Genomic DNA, 17,358 nt, shown 5'->3' on the forward strand with positions numbered 1-17,358 from the left:
TATTGCAATAAAAGAAAAAAAATTAGGAACACATTTTTGCACTTATAAAAAAATAATCTTTGATGATATTAAAATGATAAAATCCTAAAAAATATATATAATATCACAGAACTCTTACAAATAACAATTCATGTAATGTTTTCTCAACTATTTTTCGTTTCTATTAAAATTATTTTTGGTAGTAGATAAAAAAAATAAAAAACTGCGATATTATTTATAAAAAAGTTATCTTTGGTAGTGCATTAAAAGAAATAAACTTACGAACATAATTTTTGCACTTAGAAAAAGAAATCTGTGATGATATTAAAGTGATAAAGAATCATAAGAAATATTATATATAATATCACAGAACTCTTAAAAATAACAATTAATCCATATCCGTATTATTATTTTTAGCAACTAATTGTCGTAGAATACCCAACAGGTCATCTTGACGTGACATTGCTTCTGTATGCATTCTTTTACGCTCAATCATATTGTCCTCAAGTAACTTTTCTATGTTGACATTGTTTTTGCCTGTAATCATAATATATCTTGTGATGCAATAACATATAGTAACTGCATTTCGTTATTTCACCGCTATTAAACAGTGTTAAATAGTACTAAACGTTTATAGTATACATATAACGTGAACTATACAGTTTTAGTACTAGCTGTAACTAACAAAATGCATTTTTTATGGCTTCTAATTTCAAAGCTATTACAGACCATAATATATGTTATGTACTATGTTTATAAATATATAATATTACAGTAATTCAATATACAAATTAATGTAATTAATGGAAACGTACGCATATACATTAGTTGTAATAACACATACACATATAAAATGTACATAAGTAGAAGAAATACTTACGCTTAGAAGGCACTTTACTTTCGCATACAACTTTTTTTGTATCGCTGTTATTATCATTAGAAGTTGGAATAGTTGGATTATTGCTATCTAATGTACGAATTGGAGCTACCCATGGTTTTTTATTAAACTGTTCGTCCATAATCTACAATATTTAAGAAATATTAATTTAAAAAAAGGTAAAAATTGTATACAATAAATGTAATATAAACATTTTAGTAAAAAAAAAAAAAAGAAACTGTTTCATGTATAATTTATTCATTATATTTACGTCAAAATATCGCCATGTTCGTTTATTGTTTCCACTTTTTGCATTGTGATCCTTTACGCTCTTATATGTATTTTTTAATCCTGTCATTTTACTCTTGCATTGCGAGCCGGTAACATTATAATCTTTTTCACGTAACACAGAGGCAACCATGTCCCAAAACTTTTTCACAGACATTTTACCAGATGTAAGTTTAGTCTCACGTTCTTTAAAAACTTCAAGAAGCAGAAGAACTGCTTCGTGTGGCCAACGGAAACCATCTGAAAACAATATACCTTCAATATACATTTATCCGAAAGTAGTATTAAAATATACTAATATAAATTTATCTTTCTTTATATTTTACAATATAATAATATATACTTAGGTAAAGTTAAACGGCCTGACTGGCAAGTTTTATTAATAATATATACCTTTCTCTTCAGAATTATCAGAGGATTCTTGCATTTTTTCTTCTCTGTCATGGCATGTGCTATTCGAAGAACATGCTGCAAATTCAATAAATAAAAGTATGTGTATGTGTGTAATATAAATCATATAATGTATTAAAATATTAAATATATTTCTACTATTAAAATAGTTAATGTAAAGTTTATAAATACTGTGTTTAATAACAGAATTTAATAGAGTGTAATACTTGGATTATTACTTGTTTCAGCAACCGACTGCGTTTGGTCCCGCAGTCTCTGTTTTAATAGTTGTGTCGCAAACACCAGATCTATTTAAGAAAAAGAGATGCAAGTATAAAAAAACTTTCATTTTTGAAATTATTATAAAAAAGAATATAGGCCCAGTTTCATTAATTAATTAACTTATCGGCCATGCACTTAAAAGAATTATCCAACAGCTGTTAATTATATTTTTAATAATCAACAATTATTGGATAATTCTCTTAAGTTAATCGCCAATTAGTTTAAATAGAGCTGATGAAATCGGCTTATAATAACAGATGTATAGGTTATGTAACTCTTACCATCGTTAGCTCTTTCGGCCTCTTCTTCATTTACTTCTAAAATATAAGTATTGTCCGTTTCAGGATCGTACAACTTTATTGTCTTCATTTTGTATGTTTAACACACAAAAATTGATCTTAATAAAATTGATCACACGAGATTACTTTTACTATTTACCGCGCTTTACACATTCAAACGTAACGCTTCAATCGTACTACCTCTCTGGGCTGAGGCGTTGGGAGCGAGCTGGGAGCGAAAATCCGTGACGTATTCATGATGTCATACATATGGCTGGAGTGTTTTGAAGCGTCAACTGGACCGTACTCTGAACGCTCCAAAACATTTGTAGTATCAAGTGGACCGCACGTAGTACGCGCGGAGCGAGACCGACCGTGTGACTCTTTATTACGTGTCGCGAGGTAAGGTGCGACAACGCGCGCATACGCGCGTACGCGAAACAGCAGTAACACCGTAATCGTGCCGGCGATATACTGAATTGAATTGCTTCGTGCTTATCTAAAGATTTCATATCCCTACATTGGGTGCGTTCAGCCGATACTCCGCTAGCCTAGCAATCGTGAGCAGTCGCTCGTTTTCGCTCGTTTCCTCTCCTTTGACCCAATGGATTAAAAGGAGAGGAAACGAGCGACTGCTCACGATTGCTAGGCTAGCGGAGTATCGGCTGAAGGCACCCATCGTGTTACTATCACTGCCGGAAAAGAAGGTTCTCTACGCTTGGCAGAAAGTGACGACTGACACGTTCGATCTCGACTTCGTTGATCGCAGAAGAGCTGAACTCGAGGTACGTTTCCGATTTGCAATTATAAAAGTATCGTGCGATGAATGTTGTACCCAATTATAACCTCAAATGAAGTTGTGCACGTTGCTGAAAGATATATATATATATATATATATATATATATATATATATATCTTGATATATAGGCTACGGTCAACGTGATACAAATGCTCTGGAGCGTTCTTCTTCTCCTTCTTTCTTCATTGAAAGAAAAAAGAAGAGGAATGCTTCGAAGCATTTGTAGTGTCACGTTGATCGTAGCCATAATATCATATTGATACATTATTTTATTTTTAGACGTAGCTGTTGATCCGTACAAAATTACCTTTGTAAAAAAAAGGTAAAAAAGAGCGCCAAGTACACGCATAATAGTGTATATGTATTATGTTGTTACCCTGTTATGTTGTTACCTCGAAAAAAACAAAGTGGTAGTATTATACCTCCAAATAGCTTTATCCTGTACATACTGTTTATACAATGCGTAATATACTACAAAAAGGCGTGATATCCGCACAAAATTACCTTTTTTAAAAAAAGGTAAAAAAAAGGCGCCAAGTACACGTATAGTAGTGTATATGTTGTTACCTAAAAAAAAAAGAATGTAGTATTATACCTCGAAAAAACCTAAGTAACAAGTGGTAGATCTTTATATCTCGAAAAATCTCGACAAAATCTAAGCATTAGTATCTTTATTTCCGAAAAATTATAACCCAAGTGATCACGTCACAAAATTATGTTACCTTATCAAAAAGAAGAGTCGCGCTTCAAATGATTTATTACCATTACAAAAAAGAAATGATATCTCTTTAAATTAGAATGCCAATTACAGAGAGAACATGTATTGCCTCAAAAAATAATTGTTGCTATACTTTGAAAAATCTTTACATTGTGTCAATTAGAAAAGAATGTATGATAACAATTTTATAAAATTAAAAAATTTTATTTAAATTTAACAAGGGAATACAAGATATTTAAATACAAAGTTTACATGTGTATTTTTTAATGGTCACAAAGAATTACAGAGGTAACAGTACAAAATACAAATATCTTATTAAAATATTTAATCCAAATATATATATCTATATATATAAGTACCGTCCGTCTGTCTGTCTGTCTGTCTGTCTGTCTGTATGTACGCGAACTACTCATTCGTTAGTGGACCGAATTTTTACCAAAAGTATATGAAACAGGGGTAGAATTTCCCGGGGATGAAAATGTCGTGGCCATTTTTTTGCTACCGATTTTCTGGAAACCGATTTTTCTAATTCTTCTAATTTTTCGGGAAATAATTGACTAAATTTAAAAGAATTATATATGAAACAGGGGTAGAATTTCCCGGGGAGTGCCATAAAGTGTATAGTTTTTTGTTAACAACCTTTTAGAAACTAATTTTTTTAATTTTTTTAGAGAAAGAGAGAGCAAGAGAGAGAGAGAGAGAGGGACCGAATTTTTACTACGAGTACATGAAATAGGGGTAGAATTTCCCGGGGAGTGCCATAAAGTGTATAGTTTTTTGTAATTTCTTTAATTTTTTTAAAGAAAGAGAGAGCAAGAGAGAGAGAGAGAGAGAGAGAGAGAGAGAATCAAATTTATTAATTTAAAATCAAATGGGATGAATATAATTTATTTAACACAAAATTGTAATAATTTATGTTTTAACATGTAATAATTTATAATAAACATGTAATAATTTATGTTTTATTATGTTAACATGTAATAATATGTAATAATTTATGTAAATTAATGTAACATGAGAACTGCGGATGAAAAGGAATTTGCAAATTGGCTAATGCAATTAGGAGATGGTAAATTGTCAAGTACAGATGGATTACATCTTGATACAATTGAAATCCCCCAGGATTTTATATCAAAAGAATCTATTATTACTGAGATTTTTGGTGATAGAATCACCATGGAACAGATTAGAGAAAATCCAGATCGAGCGATTCTTTGTCCTAAAAATGAAGATACTTTCAAAATTAATGACGAAATCCTTCGTTTAATGGAAGGAGAAGAAAAGGAATATCTATCAATTGACTCTATTGTAAGTGATGATCCACAAGAGCAATTGAATTATCCGACTGAGTTTTTAAATTCTATGACACCTTCTGGAATGCCAGTTCATCGACTTAAAATAAAAGTCAGTGTTACAATTATCTTATTAAGAAATTTAAATACTAAGAAAGGACTTTGCAATGGCACAAGATTTATTGTTACAGATTTGAAACATAATCTTATTTATGCGGAGGTTCTAACTGGTCCTGCTCGAGGCCAGATTGTCTTCATCCCAAAAATCGATTTCATTACAAATGACTCGGAAGTTCCATTCAAGCTTAAACGGAGACAGTTTCCTATTCGAGTATCATTTGCTATGACAATAAATAAATCTCAAGGACAAACTTTACAAAAAGTTGGGATTTATCTGCCACATCCTGTATTTGCTCATGGTCAACTCTATGTGGCATTTTCTAGAGCAACCAAAAAGGAAAATGTCAAAATTAAGATTGATGAAACAAGCAATCAAGGACATCTCATTGAAGAAAATCCAGAATCTTATACAAAAAATATCGTATACAAAGAAGTTTTATAAATTAAACAAATAAAAAATTGTATCAGAGCTAATAATATAGTGAGTCAGCGGGGGGATTAGCTTTGAGGCCCGCGCAAAGCGCGGGCCGAAAAGCTGATTGGCGGGGGAAGCTAGTATATATATAAGTCACGTCGTCTGTCTGTCTGTATGTACGCAAACTACTTCCACATTTATGGACCGATTCTCACGAAATTGGTCTCAAAATCTCGCAAATTTTTCGGGGTTGAAAATGTCGCGGCTTTTTTTCGCTACCGAATTTTTGGAAACCGATTTTTTTAATTTTTCTAATTTTCGGGTAATAATTGACCGAATCTCATTTGTTGGTGGGCCGAATTTTTACCAAGGGTACATGAAATAGGGGTAGAATTTTCCGGGAAGTGCCATAAAGTGTATAGTTTTTTGCTACCAATTTTCTGGCAACCAATTTTTTTAAATTTTCTAATTTTCGGGAAATAATCGACCGAATCTCAAAGAATTGTAGATCAAATAGGGGTAGAATTTTCCGGGGAATGTTATAAAATGTATAATTTTTTGTTACCATTTTTTTGGAAACCGGTACGGAAATTTTTTCAATTTTTCGGGAATTAATTGACCGAATTGCAAAAAATTATATATGAAATAGGGGTAGAATTTCCCGGGGAGTGCTATAAACTGTATAGTTTTTCGTTACCGATTTTTTTGGGAATCGGGGGAGAGAGAAAGAGAGAGAGAAAGAGAGAGAGAGAGAGAGAGAGAGAGAGAGAGAGAGAGAGAGAGAGAGAAGAAGTGGGAGAGAGAGAGAAAAAGAGGGAGAGGGAGAGGGAGGGGGAGAGAGAGAGAGAGAGAGAGAGAGAGAGAGAGAGAGGGGGAGGGAAAGAGAGAGAGAGAGAGAGAGAGAGAGAGAGAGAGAGAGAGAGAGAGAGAGACTATTTGCGTGTTTTAATACACATGTTCTCCGGGGCGAAGCCCGGCGGGGCATGCATCTATATATATAAAGGAAGATGTCCTGACTGACTCACTCACTCACTCATCAACGCCCAGCCCAAACCCCTGAACCGAATTGTTACCAAAAGTATATGAAATGGGGGTAGAATTTTCCGGGGAGTGCCATTATGTGTATAGTTTTTTGTTACCGGTTTTTTTGAAACCAGTTTTTCTAATTCTTCTAATTTTTCGGGAAATAATTCACCGAATTTTAAAGAATTGTAGATTAAACAAGAGTAGAATTTTCCGGGGAGTGCTATAAAGTGTATAATTTTTTGTTACCGATTTTTTTGGAAACCGGTACGGAAATTTTTTCAATTTTTCGGGAAATAATTGACTGAATCTAAAAGAATTGTATATGAAGTAGGTAATTTCACTCAGTATATGTCAGTTGTTAGTAAATGTCAAAAGAAATATATGGAAAAAGGAGAGAGAGATTATTTGCGTGTTTTACTACATATGTCCTCCGGGGCGAAGCCCGGGTAACCAGCTAGTATAACATAAATAATATCTATTAATATGTTATAAATTCAAGCTATTCGATGTAGCAGCACCAAGTTTTTTTTGCATTACATATTTTTTAAAATTTTTCTTTAAATATACAACAGTTTCTTTCTAAAAATTTATTCCTACTTGGTGCAATTTTTTTATATCACACTTTTTGTAAGTAGATAATTGCGTATACGCGTTTTTTTGTATCTTTTTCATAAAAAAGTAAATAAATTTTTATAGATTATTAATAACACAGTTTAATTTATTTGGTAAAAAACGATCACAGAGCCGTAACATTGTAAACTGAAGATGGCCTGGTTCTAGGCCGAAACATATGTATGGTCTTCAACCTAATTAAAAAGTTTTTTAAACAATGTTTAAGAAAGAAAGAATTAGCTCGTAGAACAGAGCTCCCGACTCCGTAAACACACCTACATCCACATACACATGCACCCACCCACGCGCGCTAGAAGCACACACAAGAGAGAGATAGAGAGAGAGAGTGAGAGAGAGAAGCTAAGGGCCGTGCCCTACGCCGGGCCGTAGAACAGCCCACCGCCGCCGCACGGCTAGAAGACCGATGCGCACTAATCACTGCGCATAACACTAGATTATTACGCGCTACCGCTGCTGGTAGACGGCGCCTGGCAGAGACAGAAGTCGTCGAGTCTCCTTCACGATAAAACGTTTCGAGTGAAGCTTCCGAAATATCTTATAACGACACTACGAATATATACGGATTGTAAATGTCCTCGAGTCGTACAACCAAGAGATCAGAATCCATCAAATACACGGAACATTACATACCACGAGAGGGGATCTCTTGTAAATGAACGAAGGAAGGAAGGAAAGAAGGAAGGACTTTCTATATCACGGCCATTACCAAACTACGTGATTGTCCATTCCGTGCCGGCCAATTACGTGATTAAAGGATATTACGCATGTAATATTCTACTGTAACACAAGTCGTTGTTACTTTGCAAGGTAAGTCATCGTATTCTGATTACATCCATAGATCATTCGACTGAGCTTTACGACGACTGTAATATCGTTACAGTCATTCTCGATCTTTGGTGCAGAACTGCGATGACCGAAAAATCATCTTTGCCTTCTGAAGGCGTTTAAATAACGAAATTGTCTTTAACATTTCTTGCATTGTTTTATATTACCATTAAGAAGTCCTCGAGGCGTTAAATAATGTTAACTACTTCCTAATAAGTAATCCTAAAACAATCAATTTCATATTCATTCGGTGCACCAGATTTACCTAATCAATATACGATCGTACTATAAAGAGTACTTTTAAGTATATAAGCATATTATCGCCTTGTAAATATAAGTTCTCTTGGATAGCTATGTATAAGCACCATTATGTTTTACGAGGATTAAGCGTAAACAACGTATTTCTAGTCCACCTTATCTATACGAGTATTCTTAAAATCCAGTATTCATTTATGTTTAGTTAATTAAAAGACTATATTTTTAAACGTTGTTTGAAGGAACATTCCTCCTCTATAACATTCGATAATAATCATTTATTACTATAAATATATTTACGCATTGATCTAACCTATATTCACATATTACTTGTCTGAATATCATAAGTGTTTCGTCATTTTTCTATGGTAATCCGATATGTTTACGAAGTTCTTACCGAGTTTATATTATGAGAATACAGTCCACTTAACCTAACGAGAGTTCCAGCGTTTTTCTTTTCCAGACATTTTACCATTTTTTAAACAAACAATAACACTCTGTTACGGCTCTGTGCCACTTTTTTATTAATATTGATTTTTAATCATTGAGCCTTCTAAAATTAATTTATTTAGCTTCATGCAACTTGTTATATTTACTAATTATACTAATGAGTATCACTGTCAATTTGATGCTTGGCTAGCTTCAACATGCTGATTGTTTGTATGTATGTACTTATGTAAATTGTACATATATTTTTGAAACAATGGAAAAAGTGGCAATCATTGTTTTTATGCCTGCAATATCTTATGCAATAATAAAATAATAAAATAATTTAACACTAAATTAGCAATTGATATACATATTTTATAAAAGCAATTGTTTCCTCTTGGCATATTGTAAAACTGAAGTAAATAAATGATTCTATTCTATATATTTATTCATAAAAACACTCGTTTTATCTTTGTTTGTTATGATTCATAAAATATTCTTATACGCGGTACTTAGAGAAGCGACATAAAGACTCGCGCACCGTGCAAGCGTATTGTGATATGAGCCGGCATTAAGAATTAATAAGATACATTTGCACTGGGAATCTGATATACTGAAGCTGTTTAACTTATAAAGTACTAGTGATTAAAAATAAATAACATTATAATAATGTTACTAAGTAATAACTTTTAGCGTTTTCTATTCTAATTCGCGGAAAACTAGTTTTACCATAAATAAGAAAATATGTTTGCACAAGCTCGCGCACAAGCTTGATCTCGAGAATCAGATGAAGAAGGAACAAATGAAAAGAATCCGTTTATTGAAAGAGAGATTGCGTTTCGTGATTTATATGTAATTCAAAAAAAAAAAAGTTTAAAGTGGGCAGAACTATACAAAGAATTCCAACATTTGTTGCATAAAAGAAGGGAAACTGCCCTAAAACCTTCCCAGTATTCGTGAACAAAATTATACATCGGTAATATAAAAATACATATAAGTACAATAAATGTCTCAAATGCATAAAAGAAACAAATAAATGGTTATCATAGAACAGTCCTTTCTTTAAATATGTATCATAATATACTTTGAGGTTTTACTGAGGTATTTCTTTATCATATGAAATCTTCATTATAAGAAGAATTGTCATAGTATGTTCTCGTATAATTTCTCTTGACGTAGTCAAGCTTAGAATTAGTTGTTCTTCTCTAAAGAAATGATCGTTTCAAACATAAACATAAATCAATTAATACAAAAATATCACTTCAGATAGAATTTATATAATCTGGGAAATAATGCATCAATCTTTTATTTTAAATAACGAATTATTATCATCAGTCTATTAAATAATGTTATTTGTAATTTCAATACTGATTAAGTATTACCAAACTAGTATCTAAATCTCGGCAAAGCATTATACTATATCATGAGCGATTACTACAACATAAGCTATATACATGACATGAGCAACAACAGAAACATAAGCGATAAGTTTCTCACTGAGTTTACTGAACTAAATCTTGTACTAGGCAGTCTTTGATTGACACATTAATTCACCACAGCATGAACGTAATACTAGATAACTAATAATTCGCAAGATATTTATTAGAAGATTATAAAGTAAATGAATAAGAACTTATATAGCAACGCACGGAAACGGTTATTCGATAGTTTTATTACAATGCCAGGAACAATTTATATATTTCGCAAAGAACGCATTCTCATTTAGTACGTAATACAAGTGAATGTAACGAATGTCCGCAAATTAAAGTAATAAACAATAAAGAATATGATATAATCAATGATAATGAAACAATCGCATAAAAGAAAGAAATAAAGTTTTTTTGTAACTAAAATGGTTGCAACCGAAGGATTAATTATTTAATATACTTTAGACTGAGCTCAGTGTTACAATTAGACTCGAAATGAACTTTTAATCTCTTTTCAAAAGACGAGGAAGTCTTCCTCTCGCTTGCTCTCGTGATCTCTGCGAATTGTAACTGCAAAGGGTAACCTTGAGAGGATTGATTATCTCTCTCGTAACGGTAGACGAATGTCTAACGTTCCCACTCAAGTATATTTAAACAGGTTACCTTTTGTTTGATGATAGCATCACGTACTTAGGATGTTCACACACGAGTATATATCGAAAGTACCAAGCCAAAATCTCGTTTATACAAGACTTCAAAAGGGCGTTTTATTTCATGCCGAAAAGGCTCTCTCGAACGTTCCAGAAAATGGCTGCCTTCCTCGAGCCTTCCACGTGCCGGCATGACTCGCCAGGACGTATCTCACTGGCTTCCTCTCGGTGACGATCGTGTTGTTCTTATTTAATTCGTATATGTTTCACAATTATCCTGTTTATTGCACACGGATAGGCCGATCTCGGATACTTTACAACTTAACTGCGAAAAAGATGATGCAATTATTCGACTCGAACTTATGTATCACACACGATGTATCACGCACGATGTCTGGGAGACAAATGCTCGCTCGCCCGGGCTGCGCGCCCCTCCTAACATGCTCACGCAAGCGCGCGGGAAGCCCGCGCTCGGCCGTTCTCGAACGCCTGGGTTACTACGCGGTCGGGACCTATTTCGCGCGCGCGCACAAGCATTTGCGCGTTCCGACCTACCGCAAGATGAACGCCATAGATAGCTGCACCAACACAATCTCTCTCTCTCTCTCTCTCTCTCTCTCTCTCTCTCTCTCTCTCTCTCTCTCTCTCTCTTTATACGTTGATTTCAAACAAAATATTTTATAATTTTTTTAATATTTATATTTTTTATTTAATTGACAATTATATAAAAATACTTTACAATATACTGTTACATAAAAAAAATGACACACACACACACATACACAACGTTTACGCGAGCGTTACTTCTGTAGTAACTTACGATAATTCCTTGGTGTAAACGGGATTTTGTAATAACTTACGATAATTTACTCCACGTAAACAAGTGAATTATCGTAAATTACTACAGAAGTAATGCTCGCGTAAACGTAGTAACACACACTCTTGTACACAAGCTAAGTACGCTTCGACGAATTTAACAATTGAAAAAAAGTGTCCATATGCAATGTGTCACGTGGATTGTACGGATCCCAGACAATTCGTTTTTGAAACGCTTTAACGAAATTTGCATCGACTTCAACTGGCCTGTTGTTTATTTTATCTTGAGTTTCATATTGGGTTTGTTTCGTATTAAAATTATAAACATAATACTCTCTGGTCTTTCGGCTAATATGACGTGCCCATGGAAAAGCAATTAAATGCCGCGTACACAGGTTTCTTGCCATTAGTCTCGTTGTCGTATTCCATCGGACTCTTTGCTAATTCGTGTACAGAAGTGGGCAGCTTCACGTGCAACTGTGCGCTCTGTGCAACTTGCAATCTCTTGCGTATATCTGGTGTTAGCAAGAACTTTTCTTTGGCACGAATGCAAATATAATCGGAGCTGGCTTCCATATCGCGTCGCAAAATTTCTTCGTGAGGTCATACCTGAAATATCAAATATTACACATCAAAATATTAGTTAAAAATGAACATTTTTATTCACAGTATTTAAACTTTATTCATCTATTTAAGTTTAAATCAATCTACTCGACGGTATGTTATATTTAATTTCCGAAAAATTATAACCCAAGTGATACACGTCACAAAATTATGTTACCTTATCAAAAAGAAGAGTCGCGCTTCAAGTGATCTATTACAATTACAAAAAAGAAATGATATCTCTTTAAATTAGAGCGCCAATTACAGAGAGAACATGTATATTGCCTCAAAAAATAATTGTTGCACTACTTTGAAAAATCTTTACATTGTGTCAATTAGAAAAGAATGTATAATAACAATTTTATAAGATTAAAAAATTTTATTTAAATTTAACAAGGGAATACAAGATATTTAAATACAAAGTTATTTACATGTGTATTTTTTAATGGCCACAAAGAATTACAGAGGTAACAGTACAAAGTAAAAATATTTTATTAAAATACATAAATTTTTCTTGTAAAAAAACTTGGCGCTGCTAGACCTCGAAATTTTAAATAAATAAATAAACTTATTCTATACTTAATTATAAGCCGCATTATCCGCCGTCCGCGTAGTCACGCACACCCATATCACTCACTCCCACATCCACGCTGATAATCATTTAATATTACTCCCATTGCATTCTTCTCTGAATTATTTTTATTTATTGTTGTCCTTATTTATTTAAAAGGTCTAGCAGCGCCAAGTTTTTTTACAAGAAAAATTTATGTATTTTAATAAAATATTTCTTTTGTACTGTTACCTCTGTAATTCTTTGTGGCCATTAAAAAATACACATGTAAATAACTTTGTATTTAAATATCTTGTATTCCCTTGTTAAATTTAAATAAAATTTTTTAATCTTATAAAATTGTTATTATACATTCTTTTCTAATTGACACAATGTAAAGATTTTTCAAAGTAGTGCAACAATTATTTTTTGAGGCAATATACATGTTCTCTCTGTAATTGGCGCTCTAATTTAAAGAGATATCATTTCTTTTTTGTAATTGTAATAGGTCACTTGAAGCGCGACTCTTCTTTTTGATAAGGTAACATAATTTTGTGACGTGTATCACTTGGGTTATAATTTTTCGGAAATTAAATATAACATACCGTCGAGTAGATTGATTTAAACTTAAATAGATGAATAAAGTTTAAATACTGTGAATAAAAATGTTCATTTTTAACTAATATTTTGATGTGTAATATTTGATATTTCAGGTATGACCTCACGAAGAAATTTTGCGACGCGTTATGGAAGCCAGCTCCGATTATATTTGCATTCGTGCCAAAGAAAAGTTCTTGCTAACACCAGATATACGCAAGAGATTGCAAGTTGCACAGAGCGCACAGTTGCACGTGAAGCTGCCCACTTCTGTACACGAATTAGCAAAGAGTCCGATGGAATACGACAACGAGACTAATGGCAAGAAACCTGTGTACGCGGCATTTAATTGCTTTTCCATGGGCACGTCATATTAGCCGAAAGACCAGAGAGTATTATGTTTATAATTTTAATACGAAACAAACCCAATATGAAACTCAAGATAAAATAAACAACAGGCCAGTTGAAGTCGATGCAAATTTCGTTAAAGCGTTTCAAAAACGAATTGTCTGGGATCCGTACAATCCACGTGACACATTGCATATGGACACTTTTTTTCAATTGTTAAATTCGTCGAAGCGTACTTAGCTTGTGTACAAGAGTGTGTGTTACTACGTTTACGCGAGCATTACTTCTGTAGTAATTTACGATAATTCACTTGTTTACGTGGAGTAAATTATCGTAAGTTATTACAAAATCCCGTTTACACCAAGGAATTATCGTAAGTTACTACAGAAGTAACGCTCGCGTAAACGTTGTGTATGTGTGTGTGTGTGTCATTTTTTTTATGTAACAGTATATTGTAAAGTATTTTTATATAATTGTCAATTAAATAAAAAATATAAATATTAAAAAAATTATAAAATATTTTGTTTGAAATCAACGTATAAAGAGAGAGAGAGAGAGAGAGAGAGAGAGAGAGAGAGAGAGAGAGAGAGAGAGAGAGAGAGATTGTGTTGGTGCAGCTATCTATGGCGTTCATCTTGCGGTAGGTCGGAACGCGCAAATGCTTGTGCGCGCGCGCGAAATAGGTCCCGACCGCGTAGTAACCCAGGCGTTCGAGAACGGCCGAGCGCGGGCTTCCCGCGCGCTTGCGTGAGCATGTTAGGAGGGGCGCGCAGCCCGGGCGAGCGAGCATTTGTCTCCCAGACATCGTGCGTGATACATCGTGTGTGATACATAAGTTCGAGTCGAATAATTGCATCATCTTTTCGCAGTTAAGTTGTAAAGTATCCGAGATCGGCCTATCCGTGTGCAATAAACAGGATAATTGTGAAACATATACGAATTAAATAAGAACAACACGATCGTCACCGAGAGGAAGCCAGTGAGATACGTCCTGGCGAGTCATGCCGGCACGTGGAAGGCTCGAGGAAGGCAGCCATTTTCTGGAACGTTCGAGAGAGCCTTTTCGGCATGAAATAAAACGCCCTTTTGAAGTCTTGGATAAACGAGATTTTGGCTTGGTACTTTCGATATATACTCGTGTGTGAACATCCTAAGTACGTGATGCTATCATCAAACAAAAGGTAACCTGTTTAAATATACTTGAGTGGGAACGTTAGACATTCGTCTACCGTTACGAGAGAGATAATCAATCCTCTCAAGGTTACCCTTTGCAGTTACAATTCGCAGAGATCACGAGAGCAAGCGAGAGGAAGACTTCCTCGTCTTTTGAAAAGAGATTAAAAGTTCATTTCGAGTCTAATTGTAACACTGAGCTCAGTCTAAAGTATATTAAATAATTAATCCTTCGGTTGCAACCATTTTAGTTACAAAAAAACTTTATTTCTTTCTTTTATGCGATTGTTTCATTATCATTGATTATATCATATTCTTTATTGTTTATTACTTTAATTTGCGGACATTCGTTACATTCACTTGTATTACGTACTAAATGAGAATGCGTTCTTTGCGAAATATATAAATTGTTCCTGGCATTGTAATAAAACTATCGAATAACCGTTTCCGTGCGTTGCTATATAAGTTCTTATTCATTTACTTTATAATCTTCTAATAAATATCTTGCGAATTATTAGTTATCTAGTATTACGTTCATGCTGTGGTGAATTAATGTGTCAATCAAAGACTGCCTAGTACAAGATTTAGTTCAGTAAACTCAGTGAGAAACTTATCGCTTATGTTTCTGTTGTTGCTCATGTCATGTATATAGCTTATGTTGTAGTAATCGCTCATGATATAGTATAATGCTTTGCCGAGATTTAGATACTAGTTTGGTAATACTTAATCAGTATTGAAATTACAAATAACATTATTTAATAGACTGATGATAATAATTCGTTATTTAAAATAAAAGATTGATGCATTATTTCCCAGATTATATAAATTCTATCTGAAGTGATATTTTTGTATTAATTGATTTATGTTTATGTTTGAAACGATCATTTCTTTAGAGAAGAACAACTAATTCTAAGCTTGACTACGTCAAGAGAAATTATACGAGAACATACTATGACAATTCTTCTTATAATGAAGATTTCATATGATAAAGAAATACCTCAGTAAAACCTCAAAGTATATTATGATACATATTTAAAGAAAGGACTGTTCTATGATAACCATTTATTTGTTTCTTTTATGCATTTGAGACATTTATTGTACTTATATGTATTTTTATATTACCGATGTATAATTTTGTTCACGAATACTGGGAAGGTTTTAGGGCAGTTTCCCTTCTTTTATGCAACAAATGTTGGAATTCTTTGTATAGTTCTGCCCACTTTAAACTTTTTTTTTTTTGAATTACATATAAATCACGAAACGCAATCTCTCTTTCAATAAACGGATTCTTTTCATTTGTTCCTTCTTCATCTGATTCTCGAGATCAAGCTTGTGCGCGAGCTTGTGCAAACATATTTTCTTATTTATGGTAAAACTAGTTTTCCGCGAATTAGAATAGAAAACGCTAAAAGTTATTACTTAGTAACATTATTATAATGTTATTTATTTTTAATCACTAGTACTTTATAAGTTAAACAGCTTCAGTATATCAGATTCCCGATTGCAAATGTATCTTATTAATTCTTAATGCCGGCTCATATCACAATACGCTTGCACGGTGCGCGAGTCTTTATGTCGCTTCTCTGAAGTACCGCGTATAAGAATATTTTATGAATCATTAACAAACAAAGATAAACGAGTGTTTTTATGAATAAATATATAGAATAGAATCATTTATTTACTTCAGTTTACAATATGCCAAAAAGGAAACAATTGCTTTTATAAAATATGTATATCAATTGCTAATTTAGTGTTAAATTATTTTATTATTTTATTATTGCATAAGATATTGCAAGGCATAAAAACAATGATTGCCACTTTTTCCATTGTTTCAAAAATATATGTACAATTTACATAAGTACATACATACAAACAATCGCATGTTGAAGCTAGCCAAGCATCAAAATTGACAGTAGATACTCATTAGTATAATTAGTAAAATATAACAAGTTGCATGAAAGCTAAATAAATTAATTTTAGAAGGCTCAAATGATTAAAAATCAATATTAATAAAAAAGTGGCACAGAGCCGTAACAGAGTGTTATTGTTTGTTTAAAAATGGTAAAATGTCTGAAAAGAAAAACGCTGGAACTCTCGTTAGGTTAAGTGGACTGTATTCTCATAATATAAACTCGGTAAGAACTTCGTTAAACATATCGGATTACCATAGAAAAATGACGAAACACTTATGATATTCAGACAAGTAATATGTGAATATAGGTTAGATCAATGCGTAAATATATTTATAGTAATAAATGATTATTATCGAATGTTATAGAGGAGGAATGTTCCTTCAAACAACGTTTAAAAATATAGTCTTTTAATTAACTAAACATAAATGAATACTGGATTTTAAGAATAATCGTATATATAAGGTGGACTAGAAATACGTTGTTTACGCATTAATCCTCGTAAAACATAATGGTGCTTATACATAGCTATCCAAGAGAACTTATATTTACAAGGCGATAATATGCTTATATACTTAAAAGTACTCTTTATAGTACGATCGTATATTGAATTAAGGTAAAATCTGGTGCACCGAATTAATATGAAATTGATTGTTTAGGATTAATTATCTAGGAAG

At 33.0% G+C, this 17,358-nt stretch overlaps 1 protein-coding gene, 1 long non-coding RNA gene and 1 pseudogene across 3 annotated transcripts in view; 1 reads left to right on the forward strand and 2 right to left on the reverse strand.

Moving 5' to 3' along the window:
- LOC143898433 (uncharacterized) lies at positions 1 to 2,779 on the reverse strand. Its single transcript, XM_077407905.1, has 6 exons — positions 2,098 to 2,779; positions 1,774 to 1,842; positions 1,538 to 1,612; positions 1,128 to 1,384; positions 860 to 1,001; positions 1 to 516 (listed from the first exon to the last, which is right to left on the reverse strand). The coding sequence occupies exons 1-6, from the start codon at positions 2,183 to 2,185 to the stop codon at positions 368 to 370; spliced, it is 780 nt and encodes a 259-aa protein (XP_077264031.1). The 5' UTR covers positions 2,186 to 2,779; the 3' UTR covers positions 1 to 367.
- LOC143898441 (uncharacterized) overlaps positions 2,748 to 17,358 on the forward strand; it is a 25,801-nt gene continuing 11,190 nt past the window's right edge. Inside the window, exon 1 of the long non-coding RNA XR_013257207.1 lies at positions 2,748 to 2,879. This is a non-coding gene — a long non-coding RNA (uncharacterized LOC143898441). The remainder of the gene's footprint in view (positions 2,880 to 17,358) is intronic.
- Positions 11,470 to 17,358, reverse strand: part of LOC143898438 (fatty acid synthase-like) — a 22,218-nt pseudogene continuing 16,329 nt past the window's right edge. Inside the window, exon 8 of the transcript XR_013257205.1 lies at positions 11,470 to 12,109. The product of XR_013257205.1 is annotated as a fatty acid synthase-like (transcript). The remainder of the gene's footprint in view (positions 12,110 to 17,358) is intronic.

The sequence above is a fragment of the Temnothorax americanus genome, unplaced genomic scaffold, assembly GCF_048541705.1.
Source record: "Temnothorax americanus isolate GAGA-0224 unplaced genomic scaffold, ASM4854170v1 Scaffold23, whole genome shotgun sequence".
Taxonomy (NCBI): Eukaryota; Metazoa; Arthropoda; class Insecta; order Hymenoptera; family Formicidae; genus Temnothorax; species Temnothorax americanus.

Excerpts from the sequence above, each read along its gene's own strand:
- LOC143898433 (XM_077407905.1), bottom strand. The coding sequence starts at position 2,185 with ATGAAGACAATAAAGTTGTACGATCCTGAAACGGACAATACTTATATT. Across the intron at positions 1,002-1,127 it reads GAACATGGCGATATTTTGAC|ATTATGGACGAACAGTTTAA; the intron begins GTAAATATAATG and ends TAAATATTGTAG. Across the intron at positions 517-859 it reads AAGTAAAGTGCCTTCTAAGC|GCAAAAACAATGTCAACATA; the intron begins GTAAGTATTTCT and ends TTATGATTACAG.